Source organism: Zeus faber (assembly GCF_960531495.2).
Source record: "Zeus faber genome assembly, chromosome: 18".
NCBI lineage: Eukaryota > Metazoa > Chordata > Actinopteri > Zeiformes > Zeidae > Zeus > Zeus faber.
In genome coordinates, this window is record NC_137210.1 from 17025555 (window position 1) to 17038054 (window position 12500).

A 12500-nucleotide genomic window follows, 5' to 3' on the forward strand; every position below is an offset into this window, starting at 1 on the left:
AGCTTATTTGAAATTCCTCTCCGCGGTAAAACAGGGCCAAAATAATCAAGGGAGCGTGATCGCACTTAATTGATTCAGTGTACTTTTAAGACGCACTACGGGGCGCTCGGTGACCTATTTCAGACGGCTCTTCAGAGGATCCCAACATCCCCGGCTCCCGAGTCATGCGCAACGAGTATTATAATTACCGCTGGGTCCGCCACTGCGGCTGAGGTGAAACATTTTGAACTCACGTCAACTCTACCCCCGAATTGCCCCCCGAATTGTCTGGGATATTATTCTTGCAGTATATAATAATTTGGGATAGATTTCATCCATGTGCAGGAAAAGGGATAAAGCACAGAATACCAACTTCCTGCGTTCATTTGAAGAGGTTTGGCTGAGGGTTTTATTTAGAGCGATGTTTTAAAATGTAACTGTGTAAAAAAATGATCTTGATATTTAGTTAGACACAACACATGTTTCTTGGCTTTATGTCATTTATTGCATCCCAGGATTTGTTGAATGACTAAATTTGATAGTAGGACGCCTGCTCTGGAATTTTAAATATAAGGTTGGCGATTATGATTGGGAAACAACAGTAATTAAGCCAGAATACGAACCACAAATATGGAAAAAAACGCATTAATGTGTAATTATTTTTAAGTTACTATAAAAATAAAATAAAATTTGATAGTAATAATATAATCATGGACTGATAAAATATAGGTCAAGTCTGAATGGCTAATGAGCTGGTATTATATGCTGATCTGGACTTGACCCTAACAGTCTGCTTTGTGCTCTGATGACCACCTCGGGGTCTTCTTTTAACCCACCAGGGTTCTGGATCACCTGAGGCCAAGTGGAGCAGGTCCAGCTATCTGCCCTAATGTTTTTCCCGCTGAGCACAAGGAGGATGGGATCTTCAGTCATACCACTCTACCCTTCCTATTAAGATCAAAATCTCCTCTGAGGCCCTGGGGTGTCAACAAAGGGAGATGCAGTAAATGATATGCAAATTGGGAAGAAAAAAAAAAAAAAAAGCACTACAAATCAACTCGCCGGCCCTGCATTTCCGACACTTCACATCTTAACAGAAAATTCCCGTAGTTAGGGTGAAATTCAAAGTGAGGTCTGACTCTATGCTGGAGAGGGTATGTTTGGGGGAATCCAGTGCTCGGGCAGCACAAAGCCCTCTCTAACTACAAGAGGAGCTATCAGTGGGGGAACTCATAGGGATCGTATTGGTTTCAAAAAGGATTTGTTTCCAGATCCATCTAATCAATAGACTTGAGGCTTGAAAACAGTCGGATGTGAAAGAGTCAAGTTCACACGAGCCAGTTAAAAAATAAACCTGCAAGAAGTTGGCCTCCTACAGTATCTGCTTGGAATAGTACTATAATAATAATCAGATACAATGACTCCAATAGTCATTGTCATAGTTTTCTTAAATTATGAATGAGAACAACAAAGTCTATGTAATGAATGGCCACTCCTCATGAAGGGCTACTTTGCCACACACCGTGTTCTTAAAGAGATGTGCAATATCCTGCACTTCATATGATTGTTTCGGCATATGAACCATTTTATATCAGTTTGGAGTATACCTGGAATGGTTCAGGCTTAAGGTCTGAGCACTATCATATAAGGCACAGAATACAGTAAATCGCAAAACATGTTGGCTACGCAAAAATGGGAATAATATGAATGAATATAATAATACAATATACATCATACAATATTATACAACAATATTTTAAATGTCTCTGATCAATTCTGAGTAAAGCAGATTGAAGGCATCGCAATAGACATGAAAATAATTTTCTCATAGCATTTTTACTTGCTCAACACACTACATCCAGGATGTTCTTTGGAGTGTGTGTGTGTGTGTGTGTGTGTGTGTGTGTGTGTGTGTGTGTGTGTGTGTGTGTGTGTGTGTGTGTGTGTGTGTGTGTGTCTCTCTCTTACCGGCTTGGGGGGGGGGGGTCTCAGCTCTGGGTGACTAGAGGCCCTCCAGACAGGGAGGGAGAGGATCCAGACCCGTAGTCTTCCTCGGGGATCGACTCAAAGGTAGACAGTAATCTGTAGTACTCGTCTTCCACGTCCAGCAGTTTGATTTGACTGCGGTGTGAAGGAAGCGGAGAAGTAAAACAGGTAAAGCGTTCAACTCCGATCGAGAACTTTGAAACGGAAAGTCAAACCAGACGAAAAGGGGAGAGAATTAAACACTTGCAGACAGGTTTTCCTGGGGTGAAGACTTTTCCTTCACGCTCTGATGTTGTTGACTAGACCACAGTGTCATTTATAGTACAAATACAAGTCAGACCTTCAACAATTAAAATTAGCATGCTGACAAAGCCCTAATATGTAACCCCCCCGTTCTCATGATGCAGAGCGGCTGCTCATAAAAAGCCTGTTATTTTCAGCGCTGCATTTACATTATAAGAAAACAACTCCATTTCTGGATCCCCCCCTATTCCACAACGGGCCTGCTCTGTTTAGAGTCGCTGTAAGTAGGAAAGCAGTTATTTACCCAAGTTTTCTCGGCTTCCTCTTGCTCCCCTGGTAATCCAGAGTTCTCTGAGGAAAGGGCCAAGAGCACACAGTCAAAAGATGAGCAGAGAGTCATTAATTTTTAATTCAAAGTGATTTTGTGTTGAATGTGAGCAGATGCTGATAATATCAGAAGTCACAGCATAATTTTTTTTGATCAAAGGGCTCAAGTGAGCCCTGATGAAGCATGCATCTTGCTTAGCTTTGATAAACCACATCAATTATTCACCGTGAAGGCAGACATCCTGACATGAAAGCAACAGATAAAGAGCATAAGCACATGTTCAAGACAAGAGGCAGAGAAGTGTGGGGGTGGGGCTCCAGGGTCTGGCACAGGTAGATTTAATTGTATTATCATCTGGAACCAAAGTCAGACAAAGGCCTTTATCGGGACTTTGAACTCACATTTAGCTGGTTGTAGTAGAGACTGTCTTCGGGGCTGTTGAGCAGCTTGGGCTGCTGGCCCCGCCGGCGAGGGGTTCTCTGCTGGAGCTTGGTCCCTGGACCTGCAACAAGAGGAAAATCACTGTGACACAACCACAAGGCGTGGATCCAAGAGGGGGGGGGGATAAAAAAACAAACAAACCCAAAATGCATCACAACAAGCACAACGGCCATAACGATAGCAAGGACAATAGCAAGAAAAACGATGCAGATTGTGTGATCCGTCAAAGGGATTTCGAGGACACAAGTTACAGACTTGTTTCGGTTATTAAACGGATTTAAAAGATCAGTCTCTACAAATCAATCTCTTGCCGTCGTTCACGAAACAGCCGATCAGAAATAGCGATCCGTCAGTTCTTGGTTCCGCCTACTCTTCGTCGAGCAGGCGACTGTAACCTCGGCAGGCCCGACGCTCGTGTTCTCTCCTTGTTCAAAAGCAGTAAACATAATTAAATTATTTACGGAATCACAAAATATAAAATTGCAATGACACCCTACGGGAGATAATGAGGTGTGCGTTATGCGATCACCTGATTATTAGATCATGAGACAATCGCAAAGGCGCTTGTTTGCGCGCTCCCACGTTTCAAAATTTATGGCTTACAAGAACGCCTCTTTAAAGCCCCAGACAGTACTACATGGAGGCATCTATATTTAATGTCAGATAACGTTTCATCTTCTTTGCCTACATTTTAGGTGAGATGGGACGTTCCTTCATCATCCTCCGCTACTTTGGCTTCGCTACCTTGACTAAAGCTGCATTTGCTTTTTCCATCTTAACAGTACTTTGTACTCACTTTGAACAGTCCTCATCACATCTCAATCCTACACATCAAAGACCAGTCCTTCCGTCTTTTACCCTGCTTTCTTGATGCTTCTCAAACCAGCATAGTTTACTAATATCACACTTTTTAAAGCCCGGAAAGTTCCCCTCGGTTCATAAGACCCTATGAGCTAACTTCTAATGTGAATTTTATCTTTCAAAGCCTTAGAGGTGATGGCCATCCACTTCAGGATCATTGTTATCGCAGTCATTTCCCCCCCCAAAAAATTGGAGATCTGGGTTAAGCAGCGCTTGCTATCAAATAGATATAGACCAAACTGCATTATACTGTGGAGAATCAAATAATTATCTTCCATTTGATGCTAAATTTCAATAACTAGGTGGTAAATCTCTCCAGTTTCAGTGAGACAAAAATAAGAAATGATTGTAGAGTCAAGAGTCAATGTGTCATGTTTGTCTCATTTTCATTTTAAAAGAGATGTATTTTAAAGATGTTTTACTATGAACTCTAACTGACTAACCCTCGGAATACCCATTTTCCCAATAAAATTGGATCAGAATCTGAAAAAGTATAATTTTGGAACGGGTTCGGTATTCAAGGTATCGGCATTTTTTAACTGTACAGGACCATAATGTTCAGTAAGAGTTGGTAAGACATGTGCTAGAGTAAAAGCATAATGAGAATTCTTTGCACAAAAATTATCTAAGATCGTAAGTTGAAACACGGAATAGGGAGGGGATGCTAAGACATGCTCACAATTGTCCATTGGACTATTGCCTTGTTTTTCCCCCAATTTGAAAAAGCTGTATTAATTGAATGTTGTCATGAAAAAAAAAAGATATAAAAAAATGGACCAATTACTTAATATAAAAGCACCACCTCAAACTTCAGAAACATGGGGCATGTATGTAGGACATTGTTCTGCTAATGATGTCTGAAATGGGTTTGATAAGCAAATTTCATATTCCCCTGAAACGGCATCAAAGCACTCAATCAGGCATAACAAACCCTGACAGCCTTGAACAAAGTTAAAACGTGTAATCATATTGCACAATACAGTAACCAAACGGCTGCATGGGCTGTTTCTACGTGTTCAGTAAAGCTACTTTTTGACGTACCTCCCAGGAATGAATACCAAACCTTAATTTTAAACCAAAGTCACACCACTACAAGTGAAAAAAAACGGTGACTCTCCTAACCAAGTTAATCATAACCCTTTTAAGTACACACCGATCAGCCGCACCATTAAAACCACTGACTGGTGAAGTCAATAACATGATCATCTCGTCCCAATGGCACCTGTCAAGGGGTGGGATATATTAGGCAGCGGGTGAACAGTCACTTCTTGAAGTTGATGTGTTGGAAAAATGGGCAAGCGTAAGGATCTGAGCGACTTTAACAAAGGCCAAATTTTCTGGGTCAGAGCATCTCCCGGACCATGGAGCAATGGGAGAAGGTGGCCCGGTCTGATGAATCACCTTTTCTTCTACATCATGTGGATGGCCGGGGGTTAGGGTCCGATCAGATGGAGCATCTGTGGGATGTGCTGGAACAACAAGGCCGATCCACGGGGGCCCCACCTCGCAACTTCCAGGACTTTAAGGATCTGCTGCCAACGTCTTGGTGCCAGATACCACAAGACACCTTCAGAGGTCTTGTGGAGTCCATGCCTCCACGGGTCACAGCTGTTTTGGCGGCACGAGGGGGACCTACACAATTATTAGTAGATATTAGTGGTGTTTTTAATGTTGTGGCTGATTGATGTACCATAAGAGAGGGCTATTTCATTGAAGCTCATTTTTCCATTTGCTACAAACCCACCAAGAAATGGTCTCTTGGTTTGCACCGGTATTCCGATCTATTCCTGTGATCCAGAGCGTTCACATTGGTGAAACACATTGGTTTGAACATCACCGTTTATCCATTTGGACCGGCAGAGATTAAAGCATGCAGCAGATCAGAGCAGGGGTCAGGCTTTCCATCTCTGCCTGTTTTTTTTGGGGGGGGGGGGGGGGGGAGCATTTGATCCAGGCCAGCCCCAGAGAAATGCTGCTGCTGGAGATATCTTACAGGCACCGCGTTCGCCAAACTGGCTTCTTGCATGGGAGTCCTTGCCCAGACCCAGGCAGGGAGATCTTGGAAGGGGTCACTTCTGGCTCACAGGGTTGCTAAATGATCGTGGGTAAATTCTGCTGTTTGGGGTGGGGAGGAATAATGGTCAAGTGGGAATACAGAAGCTGTGGAATTCATACAATATTGATTTCTCCCTATCAAAAGAAAGCCCAGCAGATTCTGCCCCCTCCTGTCGAGAGAATTGCATATTGTATGCGCTTGCCTCTTCGGATAAAAAGGATGGGAATTCTTTTTTTTTTTTTCAAAGATAGGTGTTTCTTACATTTTCAAAGAGAGGCAGATAACTAGCATTACATCTCTAAATACCACTTTGAAATCCCTTGAAAAATCAGAATGCCCCTCAGAAAAAAAAGGAGAAAAAACAACATAAAAGAACCGCAAAAAGGGATTTTGAGTGGAATAGATTAGAGATGTATCGATTTAACTCTCGGCGTCACGTGCTTCGATCACCTGACTTCTCCCAGACCACAGTGAGCCACTTGGGCTTTGTTTATTCAGATGGAGGGAGCAGAGGCACCAAAAGGCATGGATTATAAGGAAAAATCATCAGTAGAGGCCTTTGATGTCTAAATGAGGCATGTGCAACCCAGACCCCTCATTTCACCCCCACCACCCCCTTCCTCTTCACACACACGCACACGCACACGCACACACACACACACACACACACACAGGCACATAACTACTATGCGTGCACATAGACAATAGACACAAACACACCCACCCACCAACGCATGGTGATACTATTAGTCAGTTGCAAACAAAAGACCCGAGAAGTCCAACTGCAGTTGGACTTCCAGCAGAGTTCCTGGCCTTTTCACGGGCTCCTGTGATTTATTACAAGTGGGACATCACAGTTAAATGGTTACTCATGTGTTTCCCGTTATGGGACACACACACAAGAAAATCGCGGGTTCTCTAGTCTAGATAATGCTCCAAAGGGCAACCCGTGCATCTGTTTTCACTAATGCCAAAAGAGGATGTTGTGACTTGAAACCAATTTTTCACACCCAAATCAATCATTTTCATTGAAGGCATATTTGAAACTTAAAACTCCCAAAGACATATTTGTATGGAGGGGAGCAAGAGTGAAATTATTTGTCAAACATATACCGAGTCATCCAGCGGAGTATGTAAAAGAAAGTACAACAGGAGCTACGGTTTCAACATAAAAGATATGAGGGGTTTTTTTTTATATGCGTTACGCATTCCTCTTCACATTCCTTCCTCACTCCTGGAACCATTGTGGGATTCCCACTTTTTTTTTTTTTTTGAAATATAAAAATGATAAAATTATTAATGATGAAAAATGATTTGTGTTGAAGTGTTGTAATTGCATTTTCTGTATACAGTATTTTAAAAGATATTGATTTTTAATAATGAATGCTATATTTGGAAAATATATTTAACATTTGTTCCTCGGTAGTAATTATGCAATGCTTAGTTTATCATGTTGTAATATCAGTGTAATAATGGAGTTGGTTTTTTTTGTGCTGAAACAACCACTGCCAAAACTACTGTAAATCATACTGGTTTTATGCACAGAAAACTTACCAAACTACTGCATATCAAACGACTGTTTCCACTTGTGTGGTACCGCAGAAAAGTGACAGTATCATCCTCTACCTTGATTTTACGTCTCAAGAGATTATTCTGTTGAAATTGTGATGATGAGTAGTTTGGAAGTACATCCTGTTAACTACTCCCACTGACATTAAGAGGATTACGTAGGTAGCGGCAGACAGAGGCAACTCCTTCCGTTAAGTTGAGTCTTTCCTATCCCTTCCAAATCTCTGCTGCCTCTAGGACCGCGCCTGTAATTTGCCTAAAACTGAAGGCATCCGGCTGAGGCGCTCTGAAGCGCACAGACAGACAGATAAATCAAAAGGCTGAGAGACAGCGAGAGGGAGGGAGAGTATTTGTCTGGAGAACACGGGGAGGGTGGATCATTTGTCTGGCAGATGTATGTTGATATGATGCTGATGCTGGCAGTGGTAGGGGTTGTCTAAATAGCGGTTTGGTGACAAACCTTTGGGGAGGAATTGTGAGAAGTGGTTGTCACTAGCACGGAAGTGCAGGGAGATGAGTTGGGGAGCGCGGGGTTCCGGCTCAGCGTGTTAATAGCGCACTTGCACGAGCCTCGCCCGGCTGCCACTAAAATATAATATAATGTAGAGTGAGATCAGGGCGCTGGGAAAAAAATCAATTCTCATTGAAAGCGCTTCACTATGGACCGAGGCTACACATCCACGAGCAATAAGTCAAATTCAACTGTATTGTAACATTATTCCTCCACCTTTCATTTTCCCCTTCTTCTCCTCCTCCTCGCTTCTTTTTCTTCAAAGAACAGGTTGACTTGTCTTCTTCCTGAGGTTCGGCGGTAATTGGTCGCCGTGTTTTGACTGCACTTTATCAGTCTCTCTCTTGACATGTATGTTTACCACAACTATAATCTTCAAAAAGCCTGTTAACATAAGTAGCTCAGCTTTCATAAACCATAAAGTCAGCTCTGACTGATCCCCGGCACCATCCTGTTTACCACGCTGAGGCGCATAAGCAGTGCTCTGATCATATCTGCCAGTTGCTAGCAACGGCTTTTCTATCTGCATACGCCTCTGTGAGTAATTTTGGAAACACATTTATATTGTATTAATATTCAGCGATGGAAGACAGGTGCAGAGAGGTGACATAGTCTCAGCGCTCGGCTTACACGACTGCTCGGTACGTATAACTTATTTTTCCTGTCACAGAAACGTGGAAAATCAGGGGTTGATGCCTCAGACAGCTGAGAGAGCCTCGAGTGCTGAAACGCCTCCTCGCTCCCTCATCCTTGAAGAAATTGCAGCTCTGAGGTTGTTGCAGACGGAGAATGGTCGCCTAGACTAGACTAGTGTCTCCTACTGGAGGTTAGTTCTCTCGCTCGCTTTGCCTCGTAAGTGAAAGAGGGCAGTATAATTACTTTACTTTACTGTAAGTATATTTTTCAAGTATTTCTACTTACCTTAGCATATTCAGTTTTAGATGCTTTTGACTATTTTAAGCAAAAAATCTGGGATGAGATCTATCCAACTATTGATTTTTTTTTTTTTTTGTCGCTTATAATCAAGATCTACATAAAAATGTATTTTAGTTTATATTAGGGCACTGGAAATTGTTGACTTTTACTTTTTATACATTAAGTACGTTTAAGAGCAAGCACAAAGTAATTTTACTACAGTAATTTTGAGTAATTTGTGACAGGGTATTTGTGCTTTTACTTATGTAAAAGGTCTTAGTACTTCTTCCGCCGCTGAACGAGGCCCTGGGCCTGAGTTCACTGCAGCAAAGAGTTAAGTAAAATCAAGGAATCAATGTCTCTCAAACTCAGAGGAAGGTTCTGGGTCATGACCAAAGTGCTTTGTGCGATGGGGGAGTTAGGGCTGAGGGAGGGCGGGTAAATGGGTGGGTGGACGGACTAATCGAATTTCCACGGCTAATTTTCTGTTTTTCTCTGTTGGTGTCCTAAAACACTCCGGGTCGAACTCCAGCCTATTAAGCGAGCGATCACCAGGGGCGACAGCAGGATGAGACGCAGGAAGAAGCCTGGTCTCGAAACATCTGGCGGGGCCAGGCTCCCATGTCTTGCTCAACCCCGGGATAAAGAGAGGCCCTCAGATCTGCGGGGATCAAAGTGTGCCCTGGGTGCCTGAGCCACCGTGGCCTCCCTCAACATATTCAAATGGGGTTTCCTGTGAGCAATCGGAGCCACAAGCCGGCCTCAGAACTTAAACGGAGGAGGAAGAGGGGATGGCGATGAATACCTGAAGATCTGTGTGTTCTCCACACAAAGTAACTAAAGCGTTAGTGAAGCCCGGGCCTTATGGAGTACGGAGGATGTTTTCTGTCATAACAAGTTGAAGTGAATTTTTTCGGATTTTAAATCTGTTGCTCCTTCTGCCGCACTATGGCGATGTAGTGCTCAATAAGAGATTGAGATGAAAAACGGAGACCGCTCTAGCGCTGGCTGTTATAGAATATAGCATAGGATTAGGGTACATTTCATGGTTGAGAACCAAGAGCATCGTTCTAACATCCTGCGGATAATACGGCTCACAAAATAATTCTGAGCGGCCACAGAGTCAATCCTCCTCTATTCACTGCCAAGCTAGCAGCCTGAGGTTCTACCTTTCAAATCACAGGGGGAGATTTGAGTCAGTTTTTAATTTCTATGAATGGAAATGAGAGGAGATACGCTCGCTCGCATTGGTTTGTCCTCTGTCATGGGTTCCATATTTCTTTACCTGAATGCTTTTCTCCTCTTGAAGTATTTCCAAAGAAGCCAGAAGGAAAGAAATCCTTAAAAAAAAGAGCTAAATTATTCTTCAAAATGGTACTTTGGCCCATATATTGGGATCACTCTTTAAAAACAAGAAATTATAACTATTTTGTTATAATAATAATAATAATAATAATATTTTTATTATTATTATTATTATTATTATTGTTATTATTATTATTAATAATAATAATAATAATAATAATAATAATAATATTTTTTTTTCATGTTTGTCTCGTTTAATTTAACTATATTAAAATTATAAATAATGTAGAATAGTAACTTGCATATTCATTGTACAGCAGAGTAATTGCACTTTGAGTTATGTTACTATTTAATTATGTCGTATTTTGTTTTACAACCACATAAAGGGGTTGTATTTGACACTCCCTGTGTCAAATAGGGAAATTATTAACTACATTATTCCTGTTCGGTGCACTGATTGCAATTATTTTTTAAATACTTTTTTCCCCTGATATTACCTTCATTGTTGTTGCTAATGCACAGTTGAAAGTGTTTTTAGCTTGCTGTGATTATGGCTGTCGGCAGGATATTTCAGTCTAATGGCTTTCTACAATACGGCGTGTGTAAAAAAATTTACACAGAAAACCGCGACTTTGAAACACCCGGGGAGCTGTGACGTTAAAATACATAAATAAAGTGTACTCAGTAAAAGGCAGGGCTGGTGGTTTAGGGACAACAGTGAGAGAGAGGAAATCACATATCCCGAGCACAATGTGACTCCAGACCAAATGCTCCCAGACAGCGACGGATTGTGGCATCCCCTGTCGCGAACACACTGGAATATATACGTCTATCAAACTCAGCTGCTCTGATGCCTCGGAGCGGAGGTCACCTGTGTGCAGCATTACCGAATTAGCCACTATCTAACCCAGACCTGCTGTGGTGTGCTGACACTAATCCCGGGGGCCGCTGGAGAGCCCTGTCTGTGTTGCATTATCATGTCTAATCCCTGTAATCTCTCAGCCTGCGCCGCTAAACGTTATTCCACCTCCGTCTCTTACCTCAGACTCCTCTAATAACATTAATGAAGGGCCAAGCCCCCACCTCATTACCGAGGCAGCCCTAGCGGTGGGCAGGGTGACGGCCGTGATCACAGGCCCCCTGCACAGCCACCCACTCAGCCTTGCAGGCAGTCGGAATTAATGTAATTCGTTGCCTTGGGCAAAAAGGCAAACCAAACATATGTTCGACAAATCAGGGTTTGTGTATTTCCTTGTCGCCATTACTGAGAGAGTCGATTAGAATCATTGATGAGATCTTTAGTGAAGGGCCCACTGTGTCGGAGAAGGAACGCTTTGAAGTGATTGTGGAAAAAAAAAAAAGTCCCTTCGCCACGTCGCTGATGAGTTGACCCAGGTTATTAAAATCAGACAGACGCCATCACTCATAGCGCGCCCCGCTTTTGTAGTTGACAAAAGGACGGCCGGGGAGAGGATTGGGCCGGGATGAGAGGTTGAGAATGGTCCTGTATTAAAAGTGCCACTTTATCCATTAAAGCAGGATTTCTCCTGTCTCCTTGTGTAATTACCTGCGCCCGCCCGCGCCATGCTCGGGCTTACCTTGTTTACACTGAGTGTCTTGCAGCCTCGCCGTCTCCCGGCGAGGCTTTGCCGCGCCGTCGTCCCCTCTGCCTTTGTCTCTTTTGACGTCTTTCACTTGTCTGTCTTGGCTGTCGGGGCCAACCTTGAAAGGAGCGGCGTAAACACACCCAGGAAAAGCCGCGTCAATGAGAGCGCAAGATAAACAGACAAGTTTAAAGCGAGCCACGTCAGGTTGTTATCTCTCTCTTTGCTTTTTTTAGCCATGCGCAAGTTGTATTCATTTATTTACCCTTCCCCAATTTGGCACTCATATAACTCCAACCTATTAATGTGCTTTGCAATGTTAATCACATGCTAATGCAATCACATATGCCCCCTTTATTAGCCCTACCTCCTAGCAAACAGCACCACATTGACTTAATTGTGAGGTTGAGAGGGAGGAAAAAAAACACTGCACATACAGACTTCCTCTCATATTTAATTTTATCTTTGAATAAAAGAGCTATAGGAAAGTATTAATCTGCTTAACATTTCTAAGTACATCCTCCAAAGGATTTTGCCTTTTTTAATCTTACATATGCTCAGCAGAGTTACTGGCAAAAACTGTACATTTTCCTCATTTCATCCTTTCAACATCAAATGGTGAGCAGCAAAAATTGGATCAGACTTCAAAGACTGTGATGTGCTCCAAGTCACGGAGTGGCTCTTCTATTTCACATATTGAAT

The 12500-nt window shown here is 42.5% G+C and overlaps 1 protein-coding gene across 1 annotated transcript in view; it reads right to left on the minus strand.

The window, feature by feature from the left end:
• Positions 1-1963: 1963 nt before the first annotated feature.
• Positions 1964-12500, minus strand: part of myo3b (myosin IIIB) — a 52627-nt gene continuing 42090 nt past the window's right edge. Inside the window, exons 32-35 of the mRNA XM_080018791.1 lie at positions 11793-11916; positions 2938-3038; positions 2513-2559; positions 1964-2100 (exon numbers count right to left, since the gene is read on the minus strand). Coding sequence (XP_079874917.1) covers positions 1968-2100; positions 2513-2559; positions 2938-3038; positions 11793-11916 — 405 coding nt within the window. The 3' untranslated portion in view covers positions 1964-1967. The remainder of the gene's footprint in view (positions 2101-2512; positions 2560-2937; positions 3039-11792; positions 11917-12500) is intronic.